General features: G+C 33.8%; 1 protein-coding gene across 3 annotated transcripts in view; it reads left to right on the forward strand.

Annotated features, from left to right (window-relative positions):
• KLHL5 (kelch like family member 5) overlaps positions 1-16,490 on the forward strand; it is a 64,058-nt gene that overhangs the window by 32,707 nt on the left and 14,861 nt on the right. For all 3 annotated transcript variants that reach the window (XM_063107979.1, XM_063107978.1, XM_063107980.1), the window contains exons 3-6: positions 2,159-2,295; positions 2,990-3,186; positions 7,501-7,713; positions 10,210-10,396. In XM_063107979.1, coding sequence (XP_062964049.1) covers positions 2,159-2,295; positions 2,990-3,186; positions 7,501-7,713; positions 10,210-10,396 — 734 coding nt within the window. The remainder of the gene's footprint in view (positions 1-2,158; positions 2,296-2,989; positions 3,187-7,500; positions 7,714-10,209; positions 10,397-16,490) is intronic.

Here is a 16,490-nt window from a genome sequence, read left to right on the forward strand (position 1 = left end):
TTTGCTGACTCCAAGAGGTATGAAAAACAGTGCTAAGGAAAAAAGCCTTTAACGTGAAAGGTGTATTATTATTTGAAGTAAGAAAAGGAAGAGAGCTGTTTAATAAAGATTAATTCATTTTCTTCCGATAATTCTGTATTCAATTGTTCGTTGTTAATGACCACTGTAATTTCCAAAGGTTTTTTTTGTATCCTTCAAAACTAATTAACACTACATCCCAAAGTTTTTTAAAAACCCTTCAATGTGGAAGTAAAATCATTAGGAAGAACGGGCTTGGTCCAATGACTCAATTAGCACACATTTATTGAGATACTATTACATGCTGTGACAAAAAATCCATGTTATGAGCATGGATTTATTGAAAAAGATAGTTCAATCTGAATTTTATACAGGCATTTCAAATTCTATATTTCCAAAACTGAACTCATTACCTTACCTGCCATACTTGTGTGATAAATCACCATCTCACTTAGATTACTAATGCAAGAACCTCCTAACTGGTCTCCCTGCTTTCACTCTTTCCACATACATTCTGTTTTCCACACAGCCACCTGAGTGATCCTTTCAAATGGGGACTCAGATCCAGTCACTTCTCTGACGAAACTTTTCATTGACTCCTCATGTCACTGAGTGTTAAAGCCAAAGTACATACAACAGCCTATCTGATCCAGCCTGCCATTACCTCTCTAATCTTCTGTCCTACTGCTCTCCTTCTTACTCATTCTGTATAAGCCACACAAACCCCCTTGTAGTTCCTTTTACATCCTAGACATGCTGCTCCGTCTGAATGCTGTTCCCAGAAAACTGCATGACTAAATTCTACATCTCCTTCAAATCTTTGCCCAAATGCCACCTTCCAATGAGACCACCTATTTAAACTCACCACCCACTCCTCATTGCCTTTACCCTACTTTTTTCCCCCGCACCACTTTATCACCTTTTATGATACTATAGAATTTACTTCCTTCTAAGATGTAAGACTCCATGAGGAAAGGGATCTTTTGTCTGTTTTGTACATTAATGTATCTCAGCAACAGTGTTGATGTATCTACACCAATGCCCAGTACTTATTAGCTCACATCAGTGTTTGTTCAGTGAATGAATAAATGAATTCAGGCAATTTTCTGAAGAAAGAATCTGAATAGCCAATAAACATTTGAAAAGATCTTTAACCTCACTAGCAATCAGGTGAATGAAAACTAAGACCATGGGATACCATTTAACAGTTTGCAGATGGCCAAAAGATTTTACCATCTGACAATATTGTGGGGAAATGCTGGCTATTATACAATGCTGGTGAGGATCTAAATTAGTACAGTACTTAGGAGAGCAGTTTGGTAAACTTTATGACTCAGCACTGCCTCTCCTGGGGGGAGAGAAAAATGGAATTAGAGAAGGACACAAATGGACCTTCATGATCTTCAGTTATGATACTATCTGTATCATGATTTTTATTTCTTTAAAAAAATGAATAAAGTAAACCCATATATGTGTGCTGACATGGAAATATCTTCAAGACATTATCAAGTGAAAAAATGCATGTATCAAAAACATATAACTTTTTATTTATGTGTGACTATCAAAAATCTGGACAGAGAGATAGCTAATATATATTACAATGTTTTATAACAAAATATAGTTCTGTAGTGTTATTGTAACATAAACATAATTTTATAACAAAACATAAACATAATATAGTAAAATAATAAAAAGTATTATAAAAGCTAAAAATAACTTGCTAAAACCATTTTCAAATGTCTCCTATATATTCATTACTCTGTGATTAAGTTTTTTGAAAAAAACAGGTTATTTTCAAAAATAATAAACAGAAAATAACCCTTACATTTTTTTCCTTTTTCAAAAAAATCAGAAATAGGATTTAATGCTATGGGCTTATAGCTTGTTTTCTAGATGTTATAAAGTGATATTTGAGTAGTGAGTGGGTACCATTTACCTCAGCAGAACATTTTCAGTAATGGTAATTTAATATTCAAAGGAAGGAAGTAGAGCATAAAGCAATTTGTCAGACTTAAAAAGCATTTCCCAGTACCATGCACTTACTATGGGGTAACAAATAAAAAAAAGAAGCAGCAGCATTTATTAATGAACATCAACTTTAATGTGTTCATTGATTTTTTTTTTTCTAATATGTTCTCAGATTGGTGCTCTCCTCTGTCTCAGATTATTTTGCTGCCATGTTTACTAATGATGTCAGAGAAGCAAGACAGGAAGAAATAAAAATGGAAGGTGTAGAACCAAATTCATTATGGTCCTTGATTCAGTATGCATATACAGGTAATAAGTCTGAAAATGTAAATTAAAACTTCACAGAGTTAATGGTGGACTAATGGGTACAAAACTATGCATACCCTAAGTGAATCATTGTGCGGTATATGCATGTATTGAAACAACACACTGTACTCCACAAATGTGTACAAGTAAGTATTAAAAATAAAAAATCCCCCTACCAGCCAGCCACCAAAAACAACAAAAAAACACCTCGCCAGGGTTATGTTGTATTATTAGACTTTAGATTTTAATAAAGCATGCCATAGTTAACAGTTAATTCTGCCATTGTCATCACCACCCTTGGTGATACCTGTACAGTTTAAAATCTACATATTAAAACCTTTAAAATGGTTGTCATAATTATTCTTTTGAATGGTATTTTTAAATATTAATATAATAGATGAATTTCAGCATTTAAAATTTGAGAGTTATACACAGTACATATAAATTACTAACTAATGCATAAATTTTAAATTCTGAAAATAAGCCATTAGTTTTTTATTTTAGAAGAGGTCAAAAAGAGCCAATTTTTTTCTACATTTAGTACTTTTTTTTTTCTTTTTGGAATGTCTTAAACCATCCAGGTCTGTAATAAACGTAATGAGCTCTTATTTAGAAATATAACTGTTAACATCAGTTATTTTATACAATAAGATTAATGTAGTTCCAAAGCTAATGGAATTTCTTTTTTATCATTAAGGCCGCCTTGAATTAAAGGAAGATAATATTGAGTGCCTGTTATCTACAGCTTGCCTTCTTCAGCTTTCGCAGGTTGTGGAAGCATGCTGTAAGTTTTTAATGAAACAGCTTCACCCATCCAACTGTCTTGGAATCCGTTCTTTTGCTGATGCCCAGGGTTGTACAGATTTGAATAAAGTGGCTCACAATTACACTATGGTATGTAGTTTTTGAAAAGCGAGAAGGCATATTCTCTGCCTTATTGTTCTCATTCCTTATTGTTTCAGTCTTATCTACATGTTGCTGTTTTCCCGTGGCTTTGCCACATGTCTTGAAATTCACGTTCACTGCCTAGTGTGTCATATTTTCGTTGAGTTATGAGGGGTAAACACCAAGTAATACAAGGGTACTTCAAAAAGTTTATGGAAAGATTCATATTATCTTTTAATTCTATTTTTTGACAAGTTTTTTAAGTACCCTTATATTTCTCCTGGATATATGGGTCAACCCCTAAATTATTCCAGTCACTATGAAGCAGAGCAATGGCCTAGGACTGTTCCATTCAGGATTTGCAGATCTGCTGCTTTTTAAAGCAGGACTTTTCCAAATACTTTACTTTGAAGCACATGGATGAATCTCAGAATTGTTCATATGTTCGTTGATGAAAATTGGTGACAGTGGTTGTAGAAGTGTATTAGTATAGTGCTAATACAGAGGATAAAAAGATGAATGGGAGACTTTTTATTAAGGATAAATATGATTATATATAAGAACTGTTTGTAGCCATGTAGAACAATGTTCTTATTAATTGTAGCAAATTATGTGTTCAAAATAAATCATAGTGGAGATTCTGATTCAGTACCTGAAGGATAATGGAATACAGATTGATTCTTGATAGCAAGAAAATGAGAGCATGTTGAGGGCATGGTTGTTAGGACCAGCCTTCATGTTCTTAACAATGGAGGGGTACAAAGAAGGGAAGGTGTGTAGATTATTAAGCAATGACCATCTTGCCATACCACAGCAGTTGGTTCTTCACCCCTGGTCAATGATTAAAGGCTATTGCTTTAAATGCTTCAATCAGGGCAATACAGCCTTTAAGAAAAGAATGTAAACATTCATGTTCATGTATACAGTTATCTATATTATTAATTTTATCAATGTTTAGGAAATGTTACTTTGTCTACCATCTCTTCCATTCTCCATCCTTCCACTGAGTTGGTTTGTCTGTGAAGAGATCAACAGTGCTTTTTAGGAATCTTTCATTAGAGAAATAGAGATTTGGAAAAAAAATGTAATAGGTATTTACAAACTAGTGGGAAGATTAATTCTACCTACTTCATAAGCTTGATGTAAGGATTAAATGAGTTAATAAAAGTTTAACACTCAAAACAGTGATTCACACATCACAGTTAATAAATGATATCATCATCACATCATTGTCATCATCATTGTATAGATTTACCCTGTTCAACACAGTAGGGATTTATGTGAGGGAAAAAAACACTCATACAAAACCACAACCTTTGTGATTGGTTTTTCTCCCTGTGGTGTAATCACTTCTCAGGAATGTTTCTTATGATTGTCACTGGGCCTCAAGTGAAAAAAGTAAGAGATTGTGCAATAGGATAATCATATACAGACCTAGCATGTATTAGGTTAATAATTTAAAAATTAAGTCCTTTGAAAGATTTTTCCCCCTCAGTCTTTATTCTTCTTTGTAGATTTCTCATTTTAATCTTATACCTGCTGTTTCAAATATTTTTTGGAATACGATGAATATAAATAAATAAAACAAAGCTGGATTTTTTTTCTTCATAATAAGTTCATAATTTAAGTAATATCTCTTTCTTAGGAAGTAGTTTTATTCATGTGAAAACATTTGTATGCATTTAGGTCACTCCTGTTGTTTACAGTAGAGGCACAATTGCTGCTTTAAGGCTTAGACATAAATGAAATTTAAATTAGCTGGATTTTTTAAAGCTATTTTCATAGCCAATTAGTTGTGGTAGATTTTTTTTCTCAAGGTCATTATTTAATGTTATTAAGTTTCAATAGAGACATGAAATTGAATTCTAATAACAATAAGTAATTTTGAGGCAGATTGTCTGATTCGAATTATTGCTATGGGAACTGAAAGAAAATGTGTAACATAATTCAATCTTCAATTTAAATAAATCTCTCAGTAATTTTATTTGCTTAAAAACTATTCCAAAGGGGGAAAGGGCACAATGCTAGCAAGTGTTTGGTAGTGTGATAGTTGTTTGTATCATAAAATGGATTTAACACATGAAGTAAGCATACTGCCCCCCCAGTGAGTTCAGTCACTGGGTACATGTGACTGGGGGTGTTCACTGTCCTGCACAAATACAGGTAGGAAAGGATGAGGAGTTCCTCCTTAGGATCCTAGAATCTGGAAACTTTTTTTTTCATTCTGATTACCACTGAACATGATCTGGAGCAAGTCTTTAACTCCTAAAAAAAGCCTAAGACTGATTATATTATTACAACTATTTAATATCATTAATGGATTTATGAAACAAATATAAACATTTAATTTTAAAATTCAAAAGTTATTTCTCAATCTAGAAAACTTATAAAAACATTGAATTCTGCTAAAATAGCTGCTTCAAAATTAAATTAATACTTTCAGAACTTTGTTAAACCTTGAGTTTAGTAGTATTTCATAAGTTGTTGAAAAACTGTTTTCACTTAATATAAATTATACTGGAATGGAATGGGCATTATTTTGAAATAGATATATCAACAAATTCACCAAATGAATATTTATATAATAGTCCTTTTCTTACTGATGAAATGTAATTTCAATACCACTTAAAAGTATGGCAATAGTTATACCAGTGGTGTATAACTGTGTTGATTATTCTCTACACTATGTATTTAGGCAATTAGAAATGTATTTTATTTAGATTGGTTCACAATCTCACTTAACACTTTATATCAAATATCTGTGAAGCTATGTGATCTCTGTCCCTGAAATTTTTAATGCCTGTTTAATAATTCGTTGAGTTACAAGCCCCTATAGCTGGACATTTAGGCTATTTCCCATTTTTTACTATTATTAAATAAAAATACAGAGAATCATTGGTACACATTCAGCTTTGTTTTCTGCTTACGAATTATTTATTAAACTACAAGTGAGATAACTGGATTGAGAGTTTCAACATTTTAATAGCTGTTGCTATGTGTTTCCAAATCATTTTGTAATGTCAGTATACCATTGAGTAGAACAGTTTGCTTGAAACCTTTCCAACATTGAGGTTTTATTAAAATATTCTGAAAATAATAATCAGTCATTTAAAATAGACTCATTTGGGCATCTTTTAACACATTATGATGAATTGAAGCAATTTAATTTAGTTGATTATTCATGAATGCTTTCCCTGTTAAGAATTTCTGCTGAAAAGAATGTCAACCCAAGATATATTTTAGATCAGTATCTCACTCAGGTTACCACAGGCTATATAGAAAATATAATTCTCATTTTAATATAGAAGATAGTTATTGATAGCCCTTATCTCTAGCTCTAATTTAAACAGCCTTAGCTATTTTACTAAGACTGCATGCTGGGACAGGGATAATACATTAAGGAAGTGTACGTACATTAAGGGACAATATATCTAGCATTTGCATTTATAGCAATGTAAACTCTCCATGCATTAAGACTTGTAACCTTTCAAATCAGAGGGTAAGTTTTCCTTCTCTCTAGATTATTTAGCATAATGGCCTGTAAAAGTCACCTCACACCTAAAGTCATCTCCCTCTCTCTCATTTTAAATTATAGAGGGTTTGATTCTAGTATAAGGCCAGGACTGAGTTATCTTCAGTCTAAGATCCTGGTCCCAGTATATTCTAGGTCAACACTTTTGCTTTTTCTTATGAGACCAAAAGAATTTTGTACATAAATCATATTAGAAGAGATTAAAAATTTCAAAACAGACCTAAAATCCTGGGTGGTCTTACAAATAACATTAAAATAGCTTTACGGGGCAATACTCTTCCTGGGTGGGGTCTGAGAAGACTTCTGTGGTCAAAAATGGTACTGGGAAATATAGCCAGCCTAGAGGCCATTTCTGGGTAAGAGAAATAACTTCATGCTCACCCAGGTATTTGGCTCCACTGTTGGCCAAATTATTCAGCAATCACAACTCCAAACTAGCTTCCGATGTTAAAGTGTCATACAACTCAGTGTCATTTTTCTATCTTCCTTCAAAAGACTTGCCAAAATGATTTCCTAACTTGGACAAAGCAATACCTGAATGTCCCAGGTCCATTTAAAAAATGTAATAAGTGATATGACATTTTAATTCTACTTATATACGTTTAAGAACATAATTGCAGTTTAAATATTTGTTTCTGTTGTGTTTTTTTCCTAGTAAGTGGTAATACATTGTAAGGTCTAAGGTATAAATTGTGTTTGGCATCTAATACAAAAAACTTTTAGTTTCTTTTATATAAACTGTGATGGCCAGAAGGAACGATATTGTTTATTTGCTATTTTTTCCTGCCTAGGAGCATTTCATGGAAGTAATCAGAAACCAGGAATTTGTATTACTACCAGCCAATGAAATTGCCAAGCTCTTGGCCAGTGATGACATGAACATTCCTAATGAGGAGACAATATTGAATGCACTTCTTACTTGGGTCCGTCATGATTTAGAACAGAGACGGAAAGATCTCAGTAAGCTTTTGGCTTATATTAGGCTACCTCTTCTTGCACCTCAGGTAATTAGTAGGTATTTGTTTATAGGTTTTTTTCTTTGCCTGTTATATCAAAAAATTTACATATATTTCTATGAAATGTGTAGGTGAAAAGATAGTAAGCTAACAAAATTCTGCTTGTTTTCAATCCAGAAGGTCTGGCTCCTAAATGGTATCAATTAGCATTCTTGATTCAGGGTTAGTAATTTTATTTGATTCAACTATAAACCTGTCCTCCCAATTGAAGGGGAATTAGTAAAGCTGCTAATAAAAGGAACATTAGACTCTAGGAACTGGAAAATTTAGATTAATTCATTTGCCACATGTTTATTAAGTATCCACTAAATACTGGATTCTGGGGATTAGAGATTAATAAGATATGATAGTAGTTCCGCTCTGACATTTTAAAACTGTGACTTGGCACATTCACATACCTCAGTTTCTTCATCTGTCAAGGAGACATAACATTCTCTCTGACTATCTTACAGGATTATTATGAGGGTCAGAAACGTGCTCTGCAAAATAAAATGTGCTGTAAATTATACTGTTATTATTTTTATCATTATTTAATAGTTGAGAGCTGTCTAGGTGGTACATTTAGGCAATCAGTCATAAAATATGTATATGCATAGTTTTCCATTTTTATAATTTTCACTGGAATATACAAAAATTCCCCCTGCATACTTTGCTGCCTATCTCAAGGCCTCAAATGGAGAGAGGCCTTTGAAAGCAGAGAAAGAATGAGCTGTTACTGTTCAAGGTCAGACTGTCTTTTCTTTTTTATTTAAAGTGCCATAAATGTTATCTTATTTGTATTTATCTTGAGGATAATGTATTTTATTTCCTGCTGTTGTGAGTGAAAGTTACCGTTTACTGTCTGCCTTACAGAGACAGAAATCAATACTGATGCTTTATAAGAAAGACCTCCTTCCTTAGAGGTAGAATATTGTATGAATACATAGGAGTGAAATTGCATGAACTGATGAAAATTCAGGAAAAATAACATAATAAAATGTTTCTGTTGAAATCAGATTTAAAGAAAGTAGTTATATTCTTACTGCTGCCTAGCAGAATGTTTTTCTTATTCTTTTCTAGATTAAAGAAAATAAAACCTGAAAAATCCTACCATAGTTTGAAAAGAATCTGTGCAATTAAGTAACCGGACAATTTACTTCAGTTCTGTAGTTTCAAATATTTTGCACGATTCTCAGAGACTTAAAATTTCTGTTATCCATGATACCAATGATAATCATAGCCATAAGTTCTTAGAGTTGAAAACACTCTGGAGATCATTTTGTATAACACTCTGTTATACAAAAGAAGTAACAAACCAATAAAGTAAAACCATATGTTCAAAATCACAAAGTGATTGCATACGTTTTTGTCCTTCTGCATTGTGGTTTTATTTGGCTTTGCTATTTGGCTAACACCACAGAGCTAATGAGAGGCACAGATAGGACTTGAACCCAAGTACAGTTCTGTGCCTTTTCCAATAGACTATTCTGCCTCTTGAATATACTCTGTGTAAAATTGCTGAATGGGGGGCAGGCTATCAGGTGGAGAAAGAAATAGATTAAAAAGTCAGTGATTATTAATATAATGAAATGAAGGCTCTGATAGATAGATGAACACTATGAAAATAATAGGAGTAGCCTACCCAAACTGATGGCAGGAAAGCAGGGAGAAGTTCTTGAAGTGTCACTTGATCTACATTATGAGTTAGCCACCCAAAAGAGCAAATCATGAGTGAACATATCACGTTCTGGAATTTGAAGATAGTTTGCATGGCTAGAGTGTGGAAATGCAAGGGGGCCATGTCAAGAAATGAGGCTGAAAAAAGAAATGAGCCAGATCATGAAGAACCTCTACTCATGCCAAGGAGTCTGGATTTTATCCTAAAAGCAATGAGGAAGCACTAAAGGATTTTTAACAGGGGAATGGCATAATCATAATTTTATTTTAGAAAGGTTACTATATTGCATTGCAGAGAATGGATTGGAGGGATAGAAACTAGAAACCCATTAGGAAGTCTATTGGAAGTCAGACAAGTGAATTAGGTACTCTCTGGTGGTAGAGGCGGAGAGAAATTACCAGGCTCAGAGGTACTGAGGAGGTCAAATTGACACAACTTAATGACTGGATGGTGAATGGTACAAAAAGAAAGAGGGGTCCAGAACAATTCTGATTTTTACAACTAGGTTAATGAAAGTGCTGTCTCAATTGAGACAAGGAATATAGGCTGAAGAGCTAAATTTGGGGGTGGGGAAGGACTTGAGAGAGTCATGTTTCCAAAGCTCTTGACACCTTTAATTCTCTTACAGTTGAAGAAGAAATATCCAAAACTACTTATTTAAGTTTAGAGTGTACCATGTATACTCTTCAGTTTATTTTTCAATGAAATTTAAAATGTATGTCTCCAGACTTGAATTTTTTAAAAATATGAGATAATTTCCATTTGAGAACTATGTTATTTATTCTTTTACCTTACTGTTTTCTTAGTCATTCACTATTTTCTTCTAGTTCCTAGCCGACATGGAAAATAATGCACTTTTTCGGGATGATATAGAATGTCAGAAACTCATTATGGAAGCAATGAAATATCATTTATTACCAGAGAGACGACCCATGTTACAAAGTCCTCGGACAAAACCTAGGAAGTCAACTGTTGGTACATTATTTGCAGTTGGAGGAATGGATTCAACAAAAGGTATTGAATAGGCTTCTATTTGGGAGAACAGAAAAAAAGGAATTTTAATCAGTAATAAATATGGCCAAAGAGCTCTTTGGAGAAATGGCTGGTTGCAGAACAGGGGCAAGAAAAGTACAAGATAAGCCTGGAACATCCCCTAGTGCCAGAAAGTAAGGAAGTGCTCAAAGAATGATGGATACACATCAAACGACACAGGAAGCAGCTTGTAGGCTGCTTAAAAATCTGTCTAAATCTTGGATAATTTGAATGTTAAAATAAATAATGGTAGTAGAAGATTATAACCTATTAAATCAGTAAGTATCCATGAGTTCATACTGATACAAATAAAGAAGGGAGAGGAAAAGCTGTTTCTTATAGTAGAGTGCCAACTAACAAATGTAGAAGGAAAGATGGGATTAGAAAAAGTACCATTTGGCAACCATCATAATAATAACTGATTCAGTCAAGAATTATCAATGGATGCTGGCTCTAGTGAGTGAAAGTTTGAGGAGAACAGGATATTTAGTCTCAAAGTATCTCCCAGCCACATGCTTATTAGTTAAAGGGTACAACAGTATCTTTACAGTGGAGAAACCCAGCACACAGCACCTTGACCATATGTAATTTTGCCATTTTTTTCCCTCAAGGAAAATGTTTTACTAGGAGAATGGTTAAGAACACTGATGGATCTGTAAATACAGCATTTCATTTGCTATTAAATACCCAAACAAATATCTGAAGCTTGGAAAACTGTAGCTGTACCATTGGAAATCATTATGTACAACTTATGCATTTGTAAAACCACGAAATCTTAGCTCTACTAAATTACAAAGGATAGAAAATTTTATTTTTAAAAGACAGAAATTGTTTTTCACATTATATTCCTAATACAAGCAAATTTTAGAAAATACAAAACATACAAGAATGTAGAAGGCAAAAAAAAAAAAAAAAATTGATCCATTTACCACTAACCGGGTAATGCTGCCATTAATGACAGCATGTGCCTCTGATAGGATGCCCTGAGAAGAACTCAGCAGTGCATCTGTGGTATCCTTGCCAAAAGGGTATAACCTGAATTTAATCATGAGGAAAAAACAAATCTAAGTTGAAAGATAGTCAACAAAGTAACTTGTCTTTCTGTAGTATTCAAAAGTGTTAATGTCATGAAATATAAAAAAGATTCAGGAATTGTCCCAGATTACAGGTAATTAAAGAGATATCATAGTTATTATAAGGTATCATCTTGGATTTTCTTTTGCTATATAAAGGACATAACTGGGACAAAAAACAAAATCCAAAAAGGTTCGTAGATTAGATCATAGCATTGTATAAATGTTAATTTCCATTTCTCATTATTATATTTTGGTTTTATAAGAGAAATTCTTGTTTTGAGGAAGATACACTGAATTATTTAGGGGTATAATGTCATCATTTCTGCAATTTACTCTTAAACAGCTCAGGGGAAAAAAATACATGCATGCATACATACATACATACATGGAAAGCAACTGTAGTAAAATGTAAACATTTGGGAAATATGGATCAAGGGTATCCTGGAATTCTTTGTACCATTCTTGCAACAGTTCTTACTAATATTAAAAATAATAGCAATGAACACCATACATAGTGCCTACTGGGTGCCAGGTATTATGCTAGAAGCTTTCTGTGTATTCCCTCTCAGTGTACATTGATCGTGCCTTTCTCTGAATTCTTAGTACTAATGGTCTGCAATCCCCTGACAATACCTCTTTGACTTCTGGCTACCTCTCTGATCTCAGCTAATTTTACTTCTCCCCTCACTGATCCTTCTATTCCCGCCTTCTTGTTCATGTAACATGCCAAACTTTTTATCAGCATCAGAGATACTACATTAGCTGTTCCCTCTCACTGGAATGCTCCGCCCCTGATATTGAAAGGCCTAGCAGAAATTATTCACTCAGATCTCCTCTCAAATGTCAATTTACCAAAGAGGCCCTCCATGACCATTCAGTAGCAACCTCTTGCCCACCACTTTCTAACCTTTTTCCTATCTCTTTCTGTCTCCTGATACATTTATTTATGGCCTATCTCCCCCATCCCACATCAAGTAATCTTCAGAAAAGCAAGGAATTTGGTTTGTTCATGAATATATTCCCAAAGCCTAGAACAGTGCCTTGCACATAGACAGCATCAATAAGTATTTGTCAAATGAATGAAGGTTCTCTTTTGCCATCTCTTGAATTATATGTATGACTAAAGCCCATGATGCATTAATTATGTTGAAAGGTTTCTCTCCGATGTGGCATCTTTAAAAGAATATAAAATGAGCTCTAATTGAAAGTGCTGTATTATTACTTAACTTTTATGTTCATGGAAGCAAAGACTATAAGATCTCTGTCTATATTTTATCCCAGTAACATTTAACATAGTGCTATGTATTTATAAATGCTTAAATTCTATATAGAGGCTTGATGACTGGATGGTACAGAAATACATAAAGATAACTGATTAGAGTTATAGTACAAATATTTGGATATTTTTAGAGATTTTCATGGTCCAGATAACTAAAAATACTTAAGTATCTACTATGTGTCTGGAACTGGTGCTAGCTTTGTTGTTATTACTAGATACTCTTTCTCTGTATTAATCTGTATTTCCAACTTGTATAAAATATCTATTTGATAGTCAGCTTTCATCTCAAACTTGATGTGTCCAAATCTTCTCTGATCATGTCTCCCAAACTTGAGAACTTGGAATCATGATTTATTGTTTGCTATGGATTGAATGTCCCCACAAAACTCATTGAACCTTGACCCCCAATTATAACAACACCAAGAGGGTGGGAAATCCAATAATTATAACTGAAAAGTGGGGTCTTTAAGAAGTGATTAGATTGTGATGACTGAACCCTTGTGAATGGATTAATCCATTGATGGTTTAATGGGTGGTCATGAGCATGATTATGATGGCTTTATAAGTAGAGCAAATGAAAAGCTTAGCTGTCTCTTGCTCAGCCATTTGCCGTGCGATAGCCTGCATTGCTGTAGGAAAACGCCCTCACCAGATGTGTTCCCTGGACTTTGGACTTCATAGCCTCCAAAACTGTAAGAAATAAATTCCATTTCATTATATATTACCCAGTTTCAGATATTCTGTTATAAGCAACAGAAACAGACTGATACAGTATTCTTCAATGGACATCAACTTTGGCTCATTTAGGCAGGTTAGGAATTTATTGGAAGGCTACTGAGAAATGGCAAGAAACTACCCCACTGCCTCTGCTTCTTAATAATACCTGCTTTAGCTTTTAAATCCTAGGTGCAAGCATCCAAGTGACAAACTTTAGGTCAGTCCTGGGCCCTAAAATTCCAGGGCAAGGAGAATGAATATCTGTGTTTTTGTTTCTGGGGGAAAGGTTCCTGCCTCTTTTCATGGCTCCTACATACAGTGGAAAATTCCCCAATCATGGAAAGGGAACTCCAATACGAAGTACCCAAAGTAAACAATATTGTCTGTCTGTGTCTGTCTGTCTGTCTGTCTGTCTGTCTGTCTCTCTGTCTCTCTCTCTCCCCCTCCCCTTATATTCTAACAGTCACCAAGTCTTCTTTCAAATATGTTTTATATCTAATTCTTTCAAATTTCTACTGCCATCTTTATAGTTCCAGTTAGCCCTCCTATCAGCCTACATATTTTGATCATGGTAATTTAGGGGTAATAGCATTCATTATGTTGTTAATATGTTCCAGGCATTACGCTAAGCACTTGATCTATATTATTTCATTTCATCTTCATAACAGCTCTAAAAGCTGAATGTTATTCTTGCTCTCTTTTATAGATGAGAATACAAAGACTTAGAGAAATTAAGTAACTTTCCCAGGATCACACAACTAATTAATAATGGGATCGGAATTCAAACAGGCATTTTGTCTCTGGAGACAATACTCTCTGCTCGCTTAACTCTTTAGTTAATATGCCATTATTCTGCATAACAACTCCAGCAATCTTTAGTCTTGCCACACAAGATGTAAATTCCTCATTCTGGCTTCCAAGACTTTCTGTAATCTGGCCTTTGCTGCTTGACCAATTTTCTCTCCTTTTTCTTTTTCTTTTTTGGTGGCTGGCCAGTACAGGGATCAAATCCCAGCATTATCAGCACCACACTCTAACCAGCTGAGCTAACCAGCCTCTGAGTCTTTTTTAATAATCAAATACTCTGACCTATCCTGTTCAAGTTATCTCCTCTGGCCTTAGTTTATCTTTATAAGGAAGAGCAATTTGCATTAATTGGATGGTAGTCTGATCGTTGGGCTCTTGGTCCCTTCATACATCTGTTTAGTATGGGGCCCAACAAATAAGCTGGTAATGGTTCTAAAAACCACTAAGAAAATGTTAGAATTTATTTTTTTAAGGTCAGTTCTTCAGTATAAATTACTGAAGTTCCAAGCTTTTACAGAGAATTTTACATTTATTAGGATTTTGTTGGTTTGGGATATTTAGATTTTTTAAAAGATATATATTTGAGACACTGTTTTAATACTTTATGTTTTAAGAATTATGTTTGAAATTAGCAAAAGAACTTCTAGTTACCAATTCATAAGACTATGATACTGCTTAGTAAACTAGATATAAAAGAAATAACTTAAAATTCAAAAGAAAAATATTCCTTAAATTCATTAGTGAGATTATTAGCTTTTTATCTCATGGAAGGAAGTTTTTATTTGATTTGGTTTATTTGAGGGAAGGAAGAAGATTTTAAGATCAAATTGAGAGTGATGAATCGAGTATACTATTACATCAAGTAATTTAAGCATATGAGTAAAATCTCACTAGAGCTAAAAATTATAAAGATTATTCAAATTCAGAAATATTTTTGAGCAGCTACTGTGTACAAGGGGTAGAATAAATAAGAATTTAGAATAAATTAGAATTTTGAAGGGTAAATTAAAAAAATTAAAACTGCAACATATGAGAAAATATCCATATGTATAACAAAACTATTTCTAAATTTTAGTAGATTATCAATAGTACTAGTGCTCTAATTACATAATTGTAACGAATAATTTAAAGTAAATATTAGTCGTGGTCATAATACTACAAGGCTAGCACTGATGACATGTTGTATTAGAAGCTTAGAAGAGAGAAGTAGACTCTAATTGAACTCTTCATAATTGGGGGTTGGGTCTTTAAGAGGGGTCGTTCTCTTTTTCTGTTTTTTGGTTTCACCTCCACTGGTCTCACCTCATCAAAAGAGTTCTGGAATCTTCTAAATCTTGAAAAAAAAATTGTAGACACCATCAGGCAAATAGCTCCCTAAACTTCCCACACATCATCATGTACCCAGAGTACCTGACCTGCATTTATTCTCTTGTTCTTCCTCATTGCAAAAGAATGTATATCCCCACCCTCTTCCTATGAAAACTAGCCCCTGTGCCTGTGCTCTGGATATTGCCCTTTCCTACCTCCTCAGAACCTCACACTATTAATTATGATCCTTTCATCTCCTATATTTTCAGCTTCTTTCTTCTCAGTTAGATCCTTCCCGTTAACATTTAAGCAAACTCAAGGTTTTCCAATTTTAAAAGCAAAGCAAAACTAAACCTCCCTCAATTACTAGTAATTAAAACTCTCTCCTCCCTTTTATAGCCAGGCTTCTCAGAAGAACCTCTATGCTCACCATCTCCATTCTTTACTTCCCATTCATGTCTCAACCACTCAAATAAGGAACACTCCCAAAAGTCACAATGACTTCCATGTAGCTAAATCTAGTACTTTTTAATCTTCATCTTACTTCATCCTCTCATTAGCATTTGATGCCATTAATAGACCTACCTGCTATAAACTTAGCTTCTATGACACTAAACTCCCCTACTTTTCCTCCCACTTCTAGATGTTGTTTCTCAGCCTCCTTTGACAGATAATCCTTGCCCATTGGACCTTTTTAATACTGGGGCCTGGTGTATGCACTGGAGAAGAAGAGGAAATGAGGTCACAGATATAGGCAGAGGCCAGATCATGCAGGGGTTTCATGGAATATAATAAAATTATTATTGTCAATGCTAATAAAATTATACTTTTATATGTATAATTTCATAAAATAGTCAACCATAGTGCAATTTTTATTCACATAACTTCT

Source organism: Cynocephalus volans, chromosome 9, assembly GCF_027409185.1.
Source record: "Cynocephalus volans isolate mCynVol1 chromosome 9, mCynVol1.pri, whole genome shotgun sequence".
Classification (NCBI taxonomy): domain Eukaryota; kingdom Metazoa; phylum Chordata; class Mammalia; order Dermoptera; family Cynocephalidae; genus Cynocephalus; species Cynocephalus volans.